We start from the raw sequence: 23,133 nt of genomic DNA, 5'->3' as shown, positions 1-23,133 counted from the left end.
TTTTTATAGCTGTGTAGAATTAATGGTGTATATTTATCACTTTTTTAAGTCCACTCTACTACCGATGGGCATTTAGGTTGATTCTATGCCTTTGCTATAGTGAATATGGCTGCGATAAATATACACTTGCTTGTGTCTTTATGGTAGAACAATTTATATTCCTTTGGGTATATACCCAACAGTGAGATTGCTGGGTCAAATGGTAGTTCTGTTTTCATGATGATGTATTGCTGCTAATAGACTACTATCAAATGAGTAGTAATGATATGTCAGGAATTGTGTCAACCAAATTCCTGATATTAATTCCATTTTATGCCCAAGATAAGTTTGTGATATAAATATTATTTTCCACATTTTGGAATGAAGAGATTAAAATTCTGATTGATTTGTTCGATATGACCCAAAATTCAGATAACAATATTTGTGAAATCCTGGTCCTGGAGATAAGAGAAAGGTAGAACTAAATCCAAATGATCATATAATATTACTAATAAAGCAGATTTGAAGGGAACAAAATATTCATTCACAAATATTATGCATAGATACTTTATTCAGGTAGTGAAAGGAAAGTGACAACTGCACAGGTGGTTGAAGCTTATGCCCAGGGGACAGACAGACACAGGAAACATCAACAGAATTCTCTGATGGTTCCCAGGGTGACAGCTGTTGCTCTTTCTTCTGAAGCTCTGGGAGCTGGCACAGCCCAGGACTTCCTTTTCTCAGCTTCACATGGACAGTGGCAGTATGGGCAACCTCAGAAAGGAAACCTTTCGCTGTCACGGATCATCACGGGCAGGTCACAGGTTAAAGAGAAAGAAGCTCCCTGTGTATCCATGGAAGGCTTTGATGAGAAGATGCAGGTGGAGCTGTGGAACGAGGTGAGCCAAATATCCTTATCCTTTCATGATCCTGATGAATCCTGAGGCTGTTACTTGCTCTTGGGTGGATACTTTGGCTGGCAGGGTGGGGAAGGTGTCACAGGAGGATATTTCTGCTGGCACTGCTGAGGTGGGGAGGGCTGTGGACACTTCGGTGGTGGGCAGGGCTCAGGGCACTTCGGGGGTGGACATGGCTCTGGGCACTTTGGCGTGGGGCACACAGGAGGTGGCTGGCAGGGCTGCTTGCACTGCTGCTGTTGATAAGACATCCTGCTGGAGTCTCAGAATCTGAAAGAAATGATATGACAGTGTTCACGGGAAGGAACTCCTCCAGAGAGAGAAGCCAATGCTTATGTAATACCATGAAATATTATTGCTCCCTCTCCAAGAAATTATTTAAACTCTTAACTGCCTTTTCAAGACTCCCTCATTTCTCCCTTCCACTTTAGCAAATTGCTTCCTTGGCCCTGGGAAATCTGGTGTTTTCTCATACAATTTTTCCAAGGAAAATATCTCTGTAGTAATGAACCAAGCATGTCATCTCTGTGAAAATAACATCTTTAGGAAAGGCAGTGACAAGTTCAGATACCATAAGCAATCTCACAAGCCATTTCTATTATCATTATCTGTAGTAAAGTCCCAGTGGGTTGATTTGAGCACAGAACAAAGGGCTGTTTGGGAAGGATTGTAGGCTCTTGGCACCTGTTAAGACACAAACCTTTGAAAAAGACACCAGGAAAACATGGGGAAAAAATATTTTGTTCTTTTTTCTTCTTCAATTCAAAGCTTTCCTATTAAATTCTCTGTCCATATGGACATGTAACTGTATACGAGAAACAAGCTAAAATAACGTAGCACCGTACTCTAATTCTAAATTTCCATCTACTAAGTAACGTCAAACCCATGGTCACAGAATTGTATCAACCAAACTTGCTGTTTTCACATTAAATTCAACATTTCAGGGCACAAAGAACTGAGGAACTTAAGGACTCACACTCACCAGGTTCTCCAAAGCAGGTCAGTGCTAGAGTACCAGGAGTTCAAGAGTCGTGCAGCAGGGAACCTCTTTATAGGACTTGCTGCCCCACCCAGTGGGTAGTGGAACTGCCTAAAAGTGGGCTCGTCCAGCAACGTCCAAAGGAAAATGCAAATGTATCCATATCTGGCATGAGAGGGATTCTCAAACTAGGAAATATCCTGTTCTGGGATCTCCCCACTGGGTTAAGTGCTTATGACTCACAGAGGACCTGCCTTAGATCTCAGTTTCAGTGACTTATGTCAGAGAGATAATCGGGGGATTCTCTAACTGGTTGTCCAGGGCTCTCTTTCTTGATTGGGAACAATGATCCTTTCCTATCTTACCCCCGCTGAGTCATAAAACTTTCTGTCCTCATCCACTCTAGCTGAATGCCATATTGTTGTACATGAACCCAACTCCACCTCTACTTTCCTCATACAATTGGCCAATGTGCTAGAAGGAAGGAGAGACCTAACGAAGGCCTGAGCTAAGCTTTTTCTTTGCTAAGTTCCATGACGGCAGGCATGTCACCTCTCCTCCCTGGGATTATAAACAGAGGAGAATAATACTTACCTCTGGGTTTGCAGGCTGACCACATTGTGCTATCTGCTGATCCTGTTCAAGACTGAAATTTTCTTTGCCACCTATTTCTCCCATAAAACCCCAGATTTTTACCTATATTCCTTTCCTCTTTGAAGCCGTCTTCTATACCACATTTGTAGCTTCTACACCACATTCGTAGAGGCACTTGCATCCCAGGACAGATTCGAGAGCAAGATCTAGTCTCCCCAGCACGTTTGCTACTTGCTGCCATCAAGGATGTGTACTACAGCCTTTTTATTTATAAAAGGTAATGGAGAGAAGGAAACCAAAGTTACAAGTATTCACTCAAAATCTATGTATGGAACCATGCTTATATGGTTCCCTGTGAACATCCTATAGAGAACAAGCTGCATAGACATTATCGTATGTAAAGAATTCAAAGTAGGTTTGCAGAGTGAGGAAGGTCACAGCACTTAAAGTCTAACTCTGAGGGAAAATACAAACAAAGGGTAATCCAATATGTATTCTTCCTCTCTATTTCCAAACAGGCTTTAGATGCTTCTCAGTGTTTTTTAATTTGTTTGCATGTTCTTCCTTTTTCTTTTCCATAAACCTTCTAGTCCCGCAAACTCCTAGATTATCAACTCATACCGCAATGTACACCTCTCATCTGTCCATTTTGGTACATACTGTTCACTTAACACATATGTTGTCAATGCATTTAGTGATTGTTCTTTCACAACTTTTTAAAACTCCTCCTGCAATCAGTGAGCCTTTCTAAGTATTGCGTATTAAACATTTAAAGTGATGTTGCTACAGCTTCGTTATCTGGACCATTAATCAGGAAGTTCTCCAATAACGTGGTTTTAGAAGTGAATAAGAAGAAAGGAGAATGAGGAAGAGGAAAGACTCAAAATCATTGGAGCAGTCACCAGCTGTGCTCCAGGAAGGGCAAGAGTGTTGAATCAAGCCAGCATAACATCCCTCAGTTAAGTAGGTTAGGTATCCAGAACAGCTGTTGCTCCTGTCAGTAAGGAAGAGCTTTTGGCCAAGATCACCACTGCCCAGGACACTACAGAAATAGAGCCATCATGTCAGCACCCTGAGGCCAGGTGTTTACAAATGGTGCTCTCACTAAATGCTTCCTATAGACTATTACACATGCCAAGCACTTCACCGGGCAAAGTAAAGTTGTTTACTCAATAAATCACCTACTACTCCCCAAGAGCCTCACATCACATCTAAAACATAAATCCATAGAGAAACGTCTGATTTCTAACATGCAAAATTGGAGAATTCCCTGCCAAATGAGATCACTGTGTGAGATAACACAGTTTGGGTCACACCCTGAGACTCCCTTTCTGAGGACACCCCACTCAAACAGGCTGTTTATCGCAGCAGTGCAGGCACCAGAGTGGCAGCAGCCCTAGTGCCCCCAGCATCTCAGACAGGCTCACTTTACAAGTTGAGGTGGAGAACTGGAAACTCACAGTTCCTCACAGACCAGCTACATGAAGAACAGCCATAACATGAAGAGGGACAACTACCAGTCACAGTTTCCCCACGTTAGGACATCCAGGCCCTGAGACATGGAGCAAGGCACACTTCACACACACACTCACACACAGAGACACACACACCTCATGGGTCCTTATCATCTATCTTCATGTCTAAAGAGCTTAGCTTTATGTTCTTTAAGAGTCTAATAACCTGGCCGGGTGCAGTGGCTCACGCCTGTAATCCCAGCACTTTGGGAGGCCGAGACGGGTGGATCACGAGGTCAGGAGATGGAGACCATCCTGGCTAACACAGTGAAACCCCCTCTCTACTAAAACTACAAAAAAAAAAAAAAAAAAAAAAAAAAAAAAAAAAAAAAATTAGCAGGGCGTAGTGGCGGGTGCCTGTAGTCCCAGCTACATGGGAGGCTGAGGCAGGAGAATGGCGTAAACCAGGGAGGCGGAGCTTGCAGTGAGCCGAGATGGCGCCACTGCACTCCAGCCTGGGCGACAGAGCAAGACTCCGTCTCAAAAAAAATAAATAAAGTCTAATAGCCTTAGGTTCATTCCTATTACTTCCACTCCATAATTTTCTAGGGGATCATTAAGTATGAATTATTAGTACTTAAAAATGACGGGAAAGAACAAAAAATTTATTTGGTCTAACACTTGATTCAACATTTTATCTCACATTTTACTGTGATACATTCCACTAAACCAAATAGTGCTAGCAAATGAAGATTTAAAATTAAATATGTAAACAAATAAAGAAACAAGAATCATGGCAAAATATTCTTCTTATGCTCAGAGAAATGGTAACTGTAAGCCCCCATGCGTATCTGCCTTCTGCTTTTATTTCTGAATGGACGGTTTAGTCTCCATTGTCTTTCCATAATTCGATGTATCAGATAAACATACGGCAGAATTCTGAAGATAATTAAGAAGGATGTTTTGAAAGATTATTTAATATTATTTAAAACATTCAAATTTTACTAAAACTTATGTAAAGGATGATAACATTTTCATTAACATGTATTTATTAAAAGTTAGGAAATATGTAAAACAACAAATTAAATGTGATTAAATTTGCCTGGTATAATTATAAATGATGTTTATTTTCTGGTTTTATTTTTCAAAATATTCTCCCAATGTTACCTATTATTGAGTAAGGAATCTTAAAATTCTACTTGGAAAAGCTGACAGAGACAAGCCTGTCCACTGTCCAATTAGTGAGAAAACGGTCTTCCTTCTTTTCAGCATTTTTGGCCAGACACTAAAGGTGGGACTGGATGTAAGTAGCAGTTGTTTTATTGTTATAGCTCTACATTTGACCACATCACTACTAAAATCTTTCTTGAAGAAAACCCCAATAATAACTCCTTTCCTCACAGCATTGACATATACACACAGAAGCAATAGACACTCCATAGCCGTATGTATCTATGAAAACGTTTACCAAAATTAGGAGATCATACTAGGGTAAAAAAATCAGGAATGAGTTTGACTGCTATCCAAGAGCCAGGTGGATGGAAAGCATAAATTGGCCATAATATGATGAAATTGGAAGAAATGGGTGATTAGTAGAACAGGTAGTAACGATAATAGAAGATAGTGATAATAATAGTACCTACCGCTAATTGTCATGAGAAAACAACTAAAAGTAGAGACTGCACTTAAAGTATTTAGCACAGGCTACAGATAGGACTCAAAATGCTGAAGTAACATATTGTTAATGAAAAAGATAGAGGCAAGATATCAAGTTCAAGTTGTTTATGGTTGAGAAAGTTATTTGCTTCACCTTTAAGATCTTTTATATTACCTTATTGAAGTGTGTGCCAGAAGTTTTTAGGACAAAGCAAATGTAAATATGTGATTTAAATGAAGTGTGCAGAAACAATAAGATGGGATGATTTTGACACTTATTCTATGTGATGAAAATGAGAGTTAACATAAGCAGAGATTTTGAGCATAGGATAGAAAGCAGGTACTTTAATTGTTCCTTGATGTTTGGACTCTCTAAGACTTTCCTCTGAATTCAGTTAATATAAGAAAATAAATCTAAATACAATAAATAGCAATGTGTAGATTTGTTCATGTGTAAAAACAAATAGCATTTACAGAGATTTAGCATTCTGTGTGAAAAAAAATATACAATGTTACCTCCAATTTGGTTTGCTGTTACTGTAGTTAGTTGTTTAGGATAATAAAGAAATCACTCCTTTAAATATCACTTTCCTTCTGGTGGCAAATTACCTAAATTTTAAGCTAAATCCTTATAAGAAACAGAATAGCTCTTTAGCATTAATCTTCCCAAAGTGAATAGACCCTATATATTCTACTTTTATTGTCTCTATATGTTAGATCAGTATATTTAAGAGCATAATTTCAAGAGCTATTAGTAATATAAAGTAATACTATATGGTTAGTGTTAAAATGAGAATGAGAAGAATATGTGGTAAGTAATGGAATGAATCAGACACTTCTTTTTGTAAGAATCTTTTCAAGATAGTGAACTTGCATAGGCCATGGTTTCCCTCCAAGAAAGTTGAAAAGGAAAACAAAGAAACATAGACAAAATTGTGAAAACATTTGGAGAGAAAAAACTGTTTGAACTCTAACATATAAGACAAGAGACCTGAATTCTGCTGTAAGTGGGAGAAAGGCTAAATAAAACATAAACATTATGAGAAAAGTCAAAAGTAATTCACAATCTTAAAGAGATAAACATAATTTTATTATATGAGTCAACAAAAGCACATTCAAAAATTGATCTAACAGATTTCAAAATATGTTGACAAAAAATAACCTGCATTCAAATAATTATAACAGCTTTATACATAATCTCCAAGATCTGTGATCTACCAAGATGCCCTTCAATAATTCAATTGATAAAGTGGGGTGCATCACACCCAAGCAATGGAATACTATGGCTGAATTTTAAATGAAGCTGATACGTACGAAATAGTCTCAAAGGCTATGTACTGTATGGTTCCATTTATACAAATTCTGAAAAATGCAAAATTACACGTCCGAAAAGAACAAAAAACTCCCAGTTAAATTAATTCAATGACACCCATACTGAGACACATTATAATTAAACTATCAAAAGAGAGAATATTGAAAGCAGCAAGAGGGAAGTGAATCATCATGTCTAAGGGATTATTAATAAATAGTTGACCAAATTCTTACCAAAAATCTTTAGGATCAGGAGGCAGTGGGATGATATATTGAAAGTAAAGAAAACCTAGAATTCTTTCAACCTAGAATTCCACAGCTGGCAAAATTGTCCTTAAAAATGATGGCAAAATTATAATGTTCTTGGAAATCAAAACTTAAGGCAGTTCATTACCCCTAGATTTTCTGTATGAGAAATGATAGAGAGCCTCTGAGGTTGAAAAAAGTGCTGGAGAGAAATTTGAAACTATGAGAACACAAAAATCTCTGGTAAGTGTATACAGGTACATAAAAGAAAGCATTATTGTAATTTTAGCTTGTAACTCCACTTTTATTTTCTACAAGATTTAAAATGTAAATGTGTACAAATTAATTACAAATCTGTGTTAGTGAACACACAATGTATAAAGATGTAATTTGTGAACTCAACATAAGAGGAGGATAAGATTGTATGAGTGAACTTTTCTTGTTTTTATTTTTATTTTATTTTTTTTTATTTTTATTTATTTATTTATTTATTTTTTATTATACTTTAAGTTCTAGGGTACATGTGCATAACGTGCAGGTTTGTTACATATGTATACTTATGCCATGTTGGTGTGCTGCACCCATCAACTCGTCAGCACCCATCAATTCATCATTTATATCATGTATAACTCCCCAATGCAATCCCTCCCTCCTCCCCCCTCCCCCCTCCCCATGATAGGCCCCAGTGCGTGACGTTCCCCTTCCCGTGTCCAAGTGATCTCATTGTTCAGTTCCCACCTATGAGTGAGAACATGCGGTGTTTGGTTTTCTGTTCTTGTGATAGTTTGCTAAGAATGATGGTTTCCAGCTGCATCCATGTCCCTACAAAGGATGCAAACTCATCCTTTTTTATGGCTGCATAGTATTCCATGGTGTATATGTGCCACATTTTCTTAATCCAGTCTGTCACAGATGGACATTTGGGTTGATTCCAAGTCTTTGCTATTGTGAATAGTGCCGCAATAAACATACGTGTGCATGTGTCTTTGTAGTAGAATAATTTATAATCCTTTGGGTATATACCCAGTAGTGGGATGGCTGGGTCATATGGTACATCTAGTTCTAGATCCTTGAGGAATTGCCATACTGTTTTCCATAATGGTTGAACTGGTTTACAATCCCACCAAGAGTGTAAAAGTGTTCCTATTTCTCCACATCCTCTCCAACACCTGTTGTTTCCTGACTTCTTGATGATTGCCATTCTAACTGGTGTGAGATGGTATCTCATTGTGGTTTTGATTTGCATTTCTCTGATGGCGAGTGATGATGAGCATTTTTTCATGTGTCTGTTGGCTGTATGAATATCTTCTTTTGAGAAATGTCTGTTCATATCCTTTCCCCACTTTTTGATGGGGTTGTTTGTTTTTTTCTCGTATATTTGTTTGAGTTCTTTGTAGATTCTGGATATTAGCCCTTTGTCAGATGAGTAGGTTGCAAAAATGTTCTCCCATTCTGTAGGTTGCCTGTTCACTCTGATGGTAGTTTCTTTTCCTGTGCAAAAGCTCTTTAGTTTAATTAGATCCCATTTGTCAATTTTTGCTTTTGCTGCCGTTGCTTTTGGTGTTTTAGACATGAAGTCCTTGCCCATGCCTATGTCCTGAATGGTACTACCTAGATTTTCTTCTAGGGTTTTTATGGTATTAGGTCTAACATTTAAGTCTCTAATCCATCTTGAATTAATCTTCGTATAAGGGGTAAGGAAAGGATCCAGTTTCAGCTTTCTACTTATGGCTAGCCAGTTGTCCCAGCACCATTTATTAAATAGGGAATCCTTTCCCCATTTCTTGTTTCTCTCAGGTTTGTCAAAGATCAGATGGCTGTAGATGTGCGGTATTATTTCTGAGGACTCTGTTCTGTTCCATTGGTCTATATCTCTGTTTTCGTACCAGTACCATGCTGTTTTGGTTACTGTAGCCTTGTAGTATAGTTTGAAGTCAGGTAGCGTGACGCCTCCAGCTTTGTCCTTTTGACTTAGGATTGTCTTGGCAATGCGGGCTCTTTTTTGGTTCCATAATGAACTTTAAAGCAGTTTTTTCCAATTCTGTGAAGAAACTCATTGGTAGCTTGATGGGGATGGCATTGAATCTATAAATAACCTTGGGCAGTATGGCCATTTTCACGACATTGATTCTTCCTATCCATGAGCATGGTATGTTCTTCCATTTGTTTGTGTCCTCTTTTATTTCACTGAGCAGTGGTTTGTAGCTCTCCTTGAAGAGGTCCTTTACATCCCTTGTAAGCTGGATTCCTAGGTATTTTATTCTCTTTGAAGCAATTGTGAATGGAAGTTCATTCCTGATTTGGCTCTCTGCTTGTCTGTTGCTGGTGTATAAGAATGCTTGTGATTTTTGCACATTAATTTTGTATCCTGAGACTTTGCTGAAGTTGCTTATCAGCTTAAGGAGATTTTGGGCTGAGACGATGGGGTTTTCTAAATATACAATCATGTCATCTGCAAACAGGGACAATTTGACTTCTTCTTTTCCTAACTGGATACCCTTGATTTCTTTCTCTTGCCTGATTGCCCTAGCCAGAACTTCCAACACTATGTTGAATAGGAGTGGTGAGAGAGGGCATCCCTGTCTTGTGCCAGTTTTCAAAGGGAATTTTTCCAGTTTTTGCTTATTTTTATTTTTATTTTTTGGACAGAGCCTCACTCGGCTGAAATGCAGTGGCAAGATCTTGGCTCACTGCAATCCCCGCTTCCTGGTTTCAAGCGATTCTCGTGCTTCGGAAATTACAGGTGGACACGTGCCACCACACCTAGCTAATTTTTGTATTTTTAGTAGAGACAGGGTTTCGGCATGTTGGCCAGCTGGGTGTGAGTCAACTTTTCTATGCTATTGCAGTTACATAGTGTTAATTCAAATTAAATTACTATAACTTTAGAATATTATACATAATCCCAATCAAAATCACAAAATAAATATTTTCAAGTATACACAAAAGTAAAAAGGCAATAAAATAGCTTTAGTACAAAAAAATCAAGTAAACGTAAATCAGAAAGTGTTGAAAGACAAACAATATACAGAAAAGAGTGAATGCAGAAGGAAGACCTCCCTTATCAGTAATTACTTTAAATGTGAATGAATTAAACTTTCCCCAACAACACAAACTGGGGAACTGAATCAAAAAGAAAAAAAAATGATTCAACAATTTGCTGTTTAAAAGAGACTGACTTTACAGCTGAAGACACAAAGGAGGTGAAAGTAATAGGAAAGAAAAAGATATTTCATGTAAATTGCCAAAAGAGACCAGACGTGGCTACACTAACATTAGACATCATTAACTTTAACTTGAGAACCGTTATACAATACTACAAAGGACATATATATTGATAAAGAGATTTATTCACCAAGAAATTATACAAGTTATAAACATACATTTACTGAACATCAGAACTCCAAAATATACGAAGATACAGTGAGAGAAATTAAAAGAAGAAATAGATAGGTCTAAAACAAATGTTGAAAACTCGAATACTTCCCTCTCAAAAATGGATAGAATGATAGAAGTTAAAAACAATAGAGGACTTAAATATATAAACCAATTGGAACAAACAGACAAATATAGAACACTCCAACCAAAAAGAACAGGATACCCCTTAACAGTTTTCTCAAGAGAAAATGGAAGAACACTCTCCAGGACAGACCACATAATAGGCTAGAAAACAAGTTAATGTATTTTAAAAGGCTAAAATCATACAAAGTACTTTTCCAATCACAATAGAATAAAATTAAAAACCTATAACCCAATTAAAACTGGAAATTTCACAAATTTGTGGAAATTAAACAACAAATTCTTAAATGGCCAACAGGTCAAAAAAGAAATCACAAAGAAAATTAGAAATCATGTGAGACTACTGACAACAGAACACATCAAACTAAAACTTATAGTTTGCAGCAAAAGCAGTGCTAACAGGGAAATTTATAGCCATAACCACATACATTTTTCATGACAGAAAAATATCTCAGATCAATAACTTCATGTTACAGCTTAGGAAACTACAAAAACTAAAGCACACTAAGCCCGAGAAAAGTAAATACGAGCCTAGAGTAGAGATACTAATAAAGTACAAGCGAACCATAGAGAAAAATCAATAAAATTAAGTTTTATTTCTTTGTAAAGGTCAATAAAATTGAAAAATCTTTAGACAGACTAACTACAGAGAAAAAATACAATATAACGTTCAAATAGCTAAAATCTAAAAGAAAGTGAGGAGGTTACTACTGATTTTATAGAAAAAAAAATTTAAGCAGAAACTATGAACAATTCTGTCAGTTTATCAGATAGCCAGTTGAAATGAACAAACTCTTAGATATACACTATCCACCAAATCAAATCATGAAGAAATAGAAAATTTGAAAAGATATATAATAAGTAAAGAATTTGAATCACTAATCTAAAATTTCACAAGAAAAAAAAGTGTTGACCCAGAAAGATTTACTGGAGAAGTATATACCAAACCTTCTCAAACCCTTTCAAAAAAGAAAACTGAAAATAGGGACTACTTCCTGTCTTTTTCCATGAGGCCCGCCATTATCCTGATACAAAAGCCAGACAAAGACACTACAAGAAAACTACAGACCAATATTCCTCATGAATATTGATGCAAAAAAAGCCTCAAAAACATTTAGCATACCAGATAATTCCTGTGGCCCTGGGCAAGATGGCCAACTGGACGCAGTCAGGTGGAACAGCTACCACTAAGGGACCAAGATGACAGGTGCACTTCTAACAGATATTCAGAGAGAAGGCACTGAGAGTGAACGAAGAGAAGATCCTGAAGCTAGGCTGAAAAGAGAGAAAGTTGGGAGCCCTGCACAGGGACACTATACACCAGGACTGGTTCCTGGCCTACAGTGACTCCAGGGGAACAGCTGAGTTGAACCCACAGGGAGCAACCCACTCCCGCCATGGGCCTCTGGAATCCTTGCAGGAAGAGACCCCCTCAACCACCAGGGACACTTCAGTTGGCAGGGAGAGCTGCTTAGAGAAGTGACAGGGGCAGCATGCCAGCTGATGTGGAGCCCAAAGGGTTTGGTTGGGGAGTGTCTGTAGTGGAGCAGGGCCAGGGATGGCCATCTCACTAGGCTAAACTTGCTCACATAGGAGACTTTAGCCCTTGGGGAGCTGTTGGACCTGAACTGTGCAGGTCAATCTTGCGCTTCAGATGGGGCAAGTCTGACCTGAGCACTCCGTGGTCAGCTGGTCTCTCCTGTCGTCCCAGCCTGGCTGTACCTGCTTGCAGGGCAAACTCGTGTGACCTTGGGACCCACATTGTAGCCTCTGTGCTGATAGATCACAGCTGACAAGCGAAGAACTCCAGCCGGGCAGCCACCCACAGTCACCTACAAGCCCATCTGCTCACTCCACACACTGCAGCTTCCCCTGGGCCCAGAGCAACACTCCATGTCACTTTACTGGCATGTGTGTGCATGAATGGGTTTTATTTTCCTCTCCTTACCAGTGCATGTGAGTGTGTGCATCCTACCCTGCCACTGCTGCAGTGAGAGTACAGTCAGCTCATTCTCCCTGGCGATGACCATTGTAATAACAGAGCCATGGCAAGCACAGAGCCAGGAAGCCTCCCCCCTGCCAGTGCACTGCCCATGCCAGTGTATACCCTTGTGCCAACACTGCCATAGGAGTGAAACTAGGCACTGAAAACAGTGGAAACTCCTGCACCCCAAACAACCACCCCTGCCCACAGCACAGAGAGAAAGCACACAGACCTGCACCCACCACACCCCACCCACACCCCAAGAACACTACAAGTATGACCACACACACACAGTCACCAGCAGGGACCCTGTACCCTGCCAAGAAACATTGCTTCCACCACTGTGGTGAATGTCCCCACAGAGGCAGGTACCCTAGCACCTACAAGAACTCTGCCCCAGCCTAAAAGTATGCACCCTGCCATGCTGCCACTGCTCCGGGCACATATAAACAGGAATGGATCCCCCTGCCCCCACACTACAAAACACTTTAGCTGACACCACTCATCACAGTGTAGTGACCAGGGGTCAGGGAGCACCTCAGCCTCCAAACCACAGTGGATTCCTAACCTAGGGGAGCCAAAGAACAAAGTCAAGCCTGATACAGTTCCCCCAGAGTTACGGCATGCAGTCCAGGAGTTGGGAGCTGAGTGCTGGGACCCTAAAATCTTTCACAAATGAAGCCAGTCATCTGAATTGACCTTACACCATAATCAAAGCCTCAAGGTTATCAAATGAGATTAAAAAAATAAAATCCATCTAAACATCACCAACTTCAAAGACTGAAGGAATATAAGACACAAAGATAAGAAAGAAGCAATACAAGAACTCTGAAAACGCAAAACACCAGAGTGCCTTCTTTCCTCCAAATGACCACATGACCTCTCCAGCCATGGTTCGGAACTGGGCTGAGATGGCCGAAATGCTAGAAGTGGAATTCAAAATATGGATAGGAAGGATGATCAATAAAATGCAGGAGTATTCTGAAACCCAATCCAAGAAGGCTAAAAATCACCATATAACAATGAAGGAGCTGACAGCCAAAATAGCCAGTGTACAAAAGAACATAACTGACCTGATAGAGCTGAGAAACACACTAGAAACTTTACATTTTGTCATGTGTTTCTCAGCTCTATCAGGTCAGTTATATTCTAATGCAATCACAAGTATTAGTAATAGAGTAGAACAAGCAGAGAAAAGAATTCCAGAGTTCGAAGACTAACTTTTTGAAATAAGACAGTCAGACAAGAATAGAGAAAAAGGAGTTAAAAGAAATGAACAAAACCTCAATAAATGGTATTTTCTAAAGAAACAAAATATGTGAATCATTGATGTCCCTGAAAGAGATAGGGAGAGTGTAACCAGCTTGAAAACATATTTCAGGATATCATCCATGAGAACTTCCCCAACCTAGCTAGACAGACAGACATAAAATTCAGAAAATGCAAAGAACCCTAGTAAGATACTACAGAAGAACATCATCCCCGAGATACGTAATCATCAGATTTTTCTAGATCACATGAAATGAAAGTGTTAAAAGCAGCTAGAAAGAAAGGTCAGGTTGCCTACATAGGGAAACCCAGCAGACTAACAGCAGGCCTCTCAGCAGAAATCATGCAACCCAGAAGAGATTGGGAGCCAGTATTCAACATTCTTAAAGAAAAGAAATTCCAACCTAGAATTTCAACTAGAAACTAAACTTCAAAAGTGAAGGAGAAATAAGATACTTTTCAGACAAGCTGAAGGAATATGATACCACAAGACATACCTTACTAGAGCTCCTGAAGGAAGTGCTAAATATAAAAAGGAAAGACTATTATCAGCCACTACAAAAACACACTTAAGTACACAGAACAGTGACACTATAAAGCAACCACATACATCAGTTTGCAAAATAACCAGCTAACATCATGATGACAGGATCAAATCCACATATTTCATTAGGCCGTAATCAAGAAGATCTTTGAAACTAATGAGAATAAAGATGCAACATACCAGAATCTCTGGAACACAGCTAAAGCCATGTTAAGGAGAAATTTATAGCACAAAATGCTCACATCAAAAAGTTACAAAGGTCTCAATTTAGCAACGTGACATCACAGCTAAAAGAACTAGAGAATCAAGAGAAAACCAACCCCAAAGCAAGCAGAAAATAAGAAATACCTAAAATTAGAGCTGAACTGAAGGATGCTGAGACATGAAAAATCATTCAAAAGATCAGCAAATCCAGGAGGTGGGTTTTTTAAATTAATGAAATAAATAGACTACTAACTAGACTAATAAAGAGGAAAAGAGAGAAAATCTTGGTAAACACATTTAGAAACGACAAAGGAGATATTACCACTGACCCCACAGAAATACAAATAACCATAAGAGAATATTATGAACACCTCTATGCACCTAAGCTAGAAAATCTAGAAGAAACAAATACATTGTTGGACACATACACTCTCCCAAGCCTGAGCTAGGAAGAATTTGAATCCCTGAAAGGACCAGTAATGAGCTCCAAAATTGAAACAGTAATAAATAGCCTACCAATCAAAATAAGCCCAGGACAAGCCAAATTCACAGCTGAATGCGACTGGATATACAAACGAGCTAGTATCTGCTCTTGTTTTCTGCTAAATAAATATTCCTGCTAAACCTATTTCACAATATTGAGGAGGATGAACTCCTCCCTAGCTCATTCTATGAGGCCAGCATTATCCTGATACCAAAACCTGACAGGGACACACACACACACACACAAACATCAGGTCAATATCCTCAATAAACATCAATGCAAAAATTCTCAACAAAATACTGGCAAGCCGAATCCAGCAGCACATCAAAAAGCTTATCCACCACCATCAAGTTGGCTTTATCCCTGGGATGTAAGGTTGGTTCAACAATAAACATATCAATAAATGCAATTCATCACATAAACAGAACTAAAGGCAAAAATCATATGATTATCTCAATAGATGCAGAAAAGGCTATCCATAAAATTCAAAATTCTTTCATATTAAAAACTCTCTATAAACTAGGTACAAAAGAAACTTACCTCAAAATAATAAGAGCTATCTACGTAAAACACACAGCCAATATCATACTGAATGGCGAAAAACTGGAAGCGTTGCCCTTGAATACCAACACAAGACAATTATGCCCTCTTTCACCACTCCTATTCAACCTAGTATGGGAAGTCCTGGACACAGCAATCAGGGAAGATAAAGAGAGAAAGGGCATCAAAATAGGAAGACAGAAAGTCAAACTATTTGTATTTGCACATGACATGATACTATGTCTGAAAAAAAAGCCCTATAGTCTCGAAACAAAAGCTCTTTCAGCTGATAAAAAACTTCAGCAATGTTTCAGAATTCAAAATCAATGCACAAAAATTACTAGCACTCCTATACACCAGCAAAAGACAAGGCCAAGAGCCAATTAACAAACAATCCCATTCACAATAGTGGCAAAAATAATAAAATACCTAGGAATACAGCTAACTAGGGAGGTGAAAGATCTCTACACGGAGAGCTACAAAATACTGCTAAACAACATCAGAGATGACACAAATGTAGGGAGCATATTCCTTGCTCATAAATAGGAAGAATCAATATCATTAAGATGACCATATTGCCCAATTTACAGATTCAGTGTAATTCCTATCAAACCACCAATGACATTCTTCACAGAACTAGGAAAACTATTTTAAAATTCATATGGAACCAAAAATGAGCCCAAATAGCCAAGGCAATCCTAAGCAAAAAGAAAAAAACTAGAGGCATCACACTACCTGACTTCAAACTATACTACAAGTCTACAGCAACCAAAACAGTATGGTACTTTAACAAAAACAGACACACACTAATGCAACTGAATAGGGAAGCCAGAAATAAAGCATCACACACCTGTAACTATCTGATCATCTAAAAAGGTGACAAAAACAAACAATGGGGAAAGGGCTCCCTTTTCAACAAATGGTGCTGGGAGGACTGGCTAGCCATACGCAGAAGGTTGAAACTGGATGCCTTCTTTACACCATATACAAAAACCAACTCAAGATGGATTAAAGACTTAAATGTAGAACCCACAACCATAAAAACTTTGAAAGACAACCTAAGCAATACCAGTCTGGACATAAAGACAGGCAAAGATTTCATGAATAAGATGCCAAAAGCAATTGCAACAAAAACAAAAATTGGCAAGTAGGATCTAATTAAACTAAAGAGCTTCTGCAACACAAAGGAAACCATCAAAATATCCTACAGAATGGGAGAAAATTTTTGCAAACTATGCTTATTATAAAGGTGTAATATCTAGTATCTACAAGGAATTTAAAGAAATTCACAAGAAAAAAAAAAGCCCTATTAAAAAGTGGGAAAAGGACAGGAATAGACACTTTAAAAAGAAGACATATGTGTGGTTCACAAGCATATAAAAAAAAAAATCTCAGTATCACTGATCATTAGAGAAATGCAGATCAAAACCACAATGGGAGACTGTCTCACCCCAGTCAGATGGCTATTGTTAAAAAGTCAAAAATAAAAGGTGCTAGAAAGGTTGCATAGAAAAAGGAATGTTTATGCACTGATGGTAGGAGTGTAAATTAGATCAACTATTGAAGAGAACAGTGTGGCAATTACTCAAAGAACTAAAAACAGAACTACCATTCCAACCAGCAATCCCATTACTTGGCACATACCCAAAGGAATACAAACCATTCTATATCGTAAAGACACATGCATGTGTTATGTTCATTGCAGCACCATTCATAATAATGAAGACATGGAATTAAACTAAGTGCCCATCAATGATAGACTAGATAAAGAAGATAAGGTACATATACACCATGGAATACAGGTACATAGATGGAGCTGGAGACCATTATCCTTAGCAGACTAATGCAGGAACAAAAATTCAAATACCGCATGTTCTCACTTATAAGTGTGAGTTACATGATGAGAAAACAGGGACACCTCAAAGCAGCAGACACTGGCACCTACCACAGGGTATGGAGAAGGAGAGGATCAGGAAAAATAACCATATTGCCTATATGTGACATGAGCTTGCCTATATAACAAACCTACACATGTACCCCTGAACTTAAAACAAAGGTTAAAAAAATCTATGCTGGAGAGGGTGCAAAGAAAAAAGAAGCCTTGTATACTCTTGGTGGGAAAGCAAATTAGTACAGTTGCTATGCAAAACAGTAAGAAGATTTCTCAAAAAACTAAAAACAGAACTACCATTCAATCCAGCAATCCAGCTGCTGTGTATTCATCCAAAGGAAAAGAAATCAGTACGTGAAAAGGATGCCTGAACTCCCATGGTTATTGCAGTACTATTTGCAATAGAAAAGATGTATAACCTAAGTGTCCATTAATGAATGAATGAACAAAGAAAATATGTATATACACACAATGAAATACTATTCCATTATAATAAAAAGAATGAAATCCTGTCATTGGCAGCAACATGGATGGAACTGGAGGTCTTTATGTTAAGTAAAATAAATCAAGCAGAGAAAGACAAATATTGCATGTTCTCACTCATATGCAGGAGTTACAAACGTTAATCTATAAAGATGAATAGTAGAATGATAGATACCAGAGACAAGGAAAGGTGTTCAGGGGGATGGAGAATGAGGAAGTACTGGTTAATGAGTAAAACCATATAGATACATAAAATGAATAAGTTTTAATATTTGATAACAGAGGAAGGTGACTACAGTATACAACAATGTATTGTATGCTTCAAAATAGCTAGAATTAAAATGTTCTCAACAAAGAGCAATGATAAATGCTCCAGGTGATGAATGCCCGACATTTCCTGGTATCCTGACTTGATCATTACACATTCTATTCATGTAAAAAAATCACATGTATGCAGTAAATGTGTACAAGTATTGTGAATCAATATAAGTAACATTAGAGAGTCTTCTTATTTCCTATGTTAGTTACACCCAAGCCACTCTCTTGCTGGAACAAATACGGTAGTGCTTGTAGTGGGGAGTGATGATGGTGATGATGATGATGATGATGATGATGATGATGGTGATGGTGAAAACAGTGACGATATGTTGCCGCAAATGAAACTCTACCAAATGACAGCTAATTACGTGTCAGGCATTGTGCCAACCAAATATCAGATAGTAATCAAATTTTATGCCTTAGACTAGTTTGTGATGTAAATGTTATTTTGCTTACTTTGCAGTAAAGAGACTGACATTCAGAGAAGTTGAATAATATCATCCTCAAATCAATCAAACGCTAATTAAGGAAAATAAAAGGGGTTTAAAGTGATACAGGAATAATCTTTGGTATGACCCAAATTATGAGATCCTGCTGTGAATCAAAGAAAGATTGAAATAAATCCGAATGATTACATGATATTGCTAATAAAGCAGATTTGAAAAGAAACGAAAGATCCATTCACAAATGTATATGCATAGATACTTTATTCAGCGAGTGAAAGGAAAGTGACAACTGCACAGGTGGTAGAAGCTCATGCCCAGGCTCATGACAGACACAGGAAACATCAACAGAATTCTCTGATGGTTCCCAGGGACAGAGCTGCTGGTCTTTCTTCCAAAGCTCTGGGAACGGGCACTGCTGAGGACTTCCTTTCTAAGTCTCCACCTGGATAGTGGCAGTATGGCAGCATCATAAAGGGAAGCTTTTGCTGTCAGGGAACATCACAGGCAGATCACTGGCTAAGGGGAAAGAAGCTCCCGTGTATCCCTGGATGGCTTTGATGAGAAGATGCAGGTGGAGCTGTGGAACGAGGTGAGCCAAATATCCTTATCCTTTCATGATCCTGATGAATCCTGAAGCTGTTACTTGCTCTTGGGTGGATACTTTGGCTGGCAGGGTGGGGAAGGTGTCACCGGAGGATATTTCTGCTGGCACTGCTGAGGTGGGCAGGGCTGTGGACACTTTGGTGGTGGGCAGGGCTCAGGGCACTTCGGGGGTGGACATGGCTCTGGGCACTTTGGCGTGGGGCACACAGGAGGTGGCTGACAGGGCTGCTTGCACTGCTGCTGTTGATAAGACATCCTGCTGGAGTCTCAGAATCTGAAAGAAATGATATGACAGTGTTTTTGGGAAGGGAATCCTCCAGAGAGAGAAGCCAAAGCTTATGTTATACCATGGCATGTAATTTATCCAATCTCCAGGAAATTATTTTAATTCTTAATTCCCTTTTCACAACTTTCTGGTTTCTCACTTCCACTTTAACAAATTGCTTCTTTGTCCCTGGGAAATCCTGTGTTTTCTCATACAATTTTTCCAAATAAATTATCTCTGTTAAAAAGAATCAAGCATGTTATTTCCCTGAAAACAACCAATTCAAGAAAGGTGGTCACAAGTTCAGACCCCCTGGACAATCTAATAGGCTATTCTTTCATCATTATCTGTTACAAAGTCCCAGTGGGCTGACTTGGGCATAGAGCAAAGGGCTGCTCAGGGAGAACTGTAGTCTCTCACACCTGCTAAGACACAAACCTTTGTAAAGGACACTAGAAAGACAGAGAATAAAGAAAAATCCTTGTTCTTTTTTCTTCTTCATATCAAAGGTTACCCCTTAACTTCTCTGTCCATAAGGATACCTACCTGTATAACAAAAGAAAGCTAAAATAGCATATCATTGTGTTCTAACCCTAACTTTTCATCCACTAAGTAGCATCAAGTCAACGTTCATAGGATTGGATCCACCAAACATGCTATATTCAGATTAAACTCAACATTTCAGGGCACAAAGAAGAGAGGAACTCAAGGAAGCAGACTCACCAGGTTCTCCAAGGCAGATCGGTGCTCAGGTACCAGGGGTTTAGGAGTCGTGCAGCAGAAGATCTCTTTATAGAGCCTGCTACCTCACCCAGCAGGAAGTGAAACTACCCAAAACAATGGTGATCCAGCAATTTCTTAAGCCAAATGCAAATTTATCCATGACTGGCATGTGCAGGATACTCAAAATAGGAAATACCCTGTGCTGAAATGGCTCCACTGGATTAAGTGCTCCTGACTCACGGAGGCCCTGCCTTAGGTCTCAGTTTCAGTGACTTATGGCAAAGAGGGACTTGGGAGATTCTCTAACTGGTGGTCAAGGGCTCTCTTTCTTGATTGGGAGCAATGAATTCTTCCTGTCTAACACCTTCCCTAAATCATAAAACTTCCTGCCCTGATCCACTTTAGCTAAATGCCATATTGTTGAACATGAACCCATCTCCACCTGGGCTTTCCTCGTACAATTTGCCAATGTGCCAGAAGGACAGACAGACCTAACAAAGGCCTGAGTTCTAGCCCCAGATTTTTTTGCTAAGTTGAATGACCACAGCCAGGTCAACTCTCCTCCCTGGAATTGTAAACAGAGGAGCATCATACCTATCTCTGGTTTTGAAGGCACTGACCACATCTTGCCTTCTGTTGACTCTGTTCAAGCCTGAAATTTTCTGCTCCACCTCTCTCTTTCTCTCACAGAACCCTAGATTTTTCCTATATTCCTTTTGTCTTTGAAGTTGTCCTACACACCCCTCATAGAGGCACTTGTGTCCCCGGACAGATACCAGAATGAGATCCAGTCTCCACAGTACGTTTGCTACTGCTGCTATCAAGGATGTGTACTACAGCCTTTTTATTATAGAAATGTACTCTTAGCACATTAAGGAAATAGAGAGAAGGGAACCAAAGTTACAAGCATTCATTTTATTTTTTTATTTTGTTATTTTTTTATTTTTTTTCATGGATTTTTTTTTTTTATTATTATACTTTAAGTTCTAGGGTACATGTGCATAACGTGCAGGTTTGTTACATATGTATACTTCTGCCATGTTGGTGTGCTGCACCCATCAACTCGTCAGCACCCATCAATTCATCATTTATATCAGGTATAACTCCCAATGCAATCCCTCCCTCCTCCCCCCTCCCCATGATAGGCCCCAGTGTGTGATGTTCCCCTTCCCGAGTCCAAGTGATCTCATTGTTCAGTTCCCACCTATGAGTGAGAACATGCGGTGTTTGGTTTTCTCTTCTTGTGATAGTTTGCTAAGAATGATGGTTTCCAGCTGCATCCATGTCCCTACAAAGGATGCAAACTCATCCTTTTTTATGGCTGCATAGTATTCCATGGTGTATATGTGCCACATTTTCTTAATCCAGTCTGTCACAGATGGACATTTGGGTTGATTCCAAGTCTTTGCTATTGTGAATAGTGCCACAATAAACATACGTGTGCATGTGTCTTTGTAGTAGACTAATTTATAATCCTTTGGGTATATACCCAGTAGTGGGATGGCTGGGTCATATGGTACATCTAGTTCTAGATCCTTGAGGAATTGCCATACTGTTTTCCATAATGGTTGAAATAGTTTACAATCCCACCAAGAGTGTAAAAGTGTTCCTATTTCTCCACATCCTCTCCAACAACTGTTGTTTCCTGACTTCTTAATGATTGCCATTCTAACTGGTGTGAGATGGTATCTCATTGTGGTTTTGATTTGCATTTCTCTGATGGCGAGTGATGATGAGCATTTTTTCATGTGTCTGTTGGCTGTATGAATGTCTTCTTTTGAGAAATGTCTGTTCATATCCTTTGCCCACTTTTTGATGGGGTTGTTTGTTTTTTTCTTGTATATTTGTTTGAGTTCTTTGTAGATTCTGGATATTAGCCCTTTGTCAGATGAGTAGGTTGCAAAACTTTTCTCCCATTCTGTAGGTTGCCTGTTCACTCTGATGGTAGTTTCTTTTGCTGTGCAAAAGCTCTTTAGTTTAATTAGATCCCATTTGTCAATTTTGGCTTTTGCTGCCATTGCTTTTGCTGTTTTAGACATGAAGTCCTTGCCCATGACTATGTCCTGAATGGTACTAACTAGATTTTCTTCTAGGGTTTTTATGGTATTAGGTCTAACATTTAAGTCTCTAATCCATCTTGAATTAATCTTCATATAAGGGGTAAGAAAAGGATCCAGTTTCAGCTTTCTACTTATGGCTAGCCAATTTTCCCAGCACCATTTATTAAATAGGGAATCCTTTCCCCATTTCTTGTTTCTCTCAGGTTTGTCAAAGATCAGATGGTTGTAGATGTGTGGTATTATTTCTGAGGACTCTGTTCTGTTCCATTGGTCTATATCTCTGTTTTCGTACCAGTACCATGCTGTTTTGGTTACTGTAGCCTTGTAGTATAGTTTGAAGTCAGGTAGCGTGATGCCTCCAGCTTTGTCCTTTTGACTTAGGATTGTCTTGGCAATGCGGGCTCTTTTTTGGTTCCATATGAACTTTAAAGCAGTTTTTTCCAATTCTGTGAAGAAACTCATTGGTAGCTTGATGGGGATGGCATTGAATCTATAAATAACCTTGGGCAGTATGGCCATTTTCACGACATTGATTCTTCCTATCCATGAGCATGGTATGTTCTTCCATTTGTTTGTGTCTTCTTTTATTTCACTGAGCAGTGGTTTGTAGTTCTCCTTGAAGAGGTCCTTTACATCCCTTGTAAGTTGGATTCCTAGGTATTTT

General features: G+C 38.9%; 2 protein-coding genes across 3 annotated transcripts; both read right to left on the bottom strand.

The window, feature by feature from the left end:
- Positions 1–530: 530 nt before the first annotated feature.
- Positions 531–1,954, bottom strand: LOC104674016 (small proline-rich protein 2B-like). 2 transcript variants are annotated; one of them, XM_010378224.2, is made up of 2 exons: positions 1,879–1,954; positions 531–1,166 (listed from the first exon to the last, which is right to left on the bottom strand). In XM_010378224.2, exon 2 carries the CDS (start codon positions 1,145–1,147, stop codon positions 929–931), a length of 219 nt encoding a protein of 72 aa, XP_010376526.2. In that variant the 5' UTR covers positions 1,148–1,166; positions 1,879–1,954; the 3' UTR covers positions 531–928. The 2 variants fall into 2 exon arrangements, with proteins under 2 accessions (XP_010376526.2, XP_030792276.1); XM_030936416.1 differs by having other exon boundaries at positions 1,873–1,891.
- A 17,106-nt stretch (positions 1,955–19,060) lies between these two features.
- Positions 19,061–20,494, bottom strand: LOC104674017 (small proline-rich protein 2B). Its single transcript, XM_010378225.2, has 2 exons — positions 20,410–20,494; positions 19,061–19,695 (listed from the first exon to the last, which is right to left on the bottom strand). Exon 2 carries the CDS (start codon positions 19,674–19,676, stop codon positions 19,458–19,460), a length of 219 nt encoding a protein of 72 aa, XP_010376527.2. The 5' UTR covers positions 19,677–19,695; positions 20,410–20,494; the 3' UTR covers positions 19,061–19,457.
- Positions 20,495–23,133: the final 2,639 nt, after the last annotated feature.

Source organism: Rhinopithecus roxellana, chromosome 8 (genome assembly GCF_007565055.1).
Source record: "Rhinopithecus roxellana isolate Shanxi Qingling chromosome 8, ASM756505v1, whole genome shotgun sequence".
In the NCBI taxonomy this organism is placed as follows: Eukaryota; Metazoa; Chordata; class Mammalia; order Primates; family Cercopithecidae; genus Rhinopithecus; species Rhinopithecus roxellana.
Note: the sequence above shows the minus strand (reverse complement) of the source record. Positions and strands in the feature narration are given on the sequence as shown.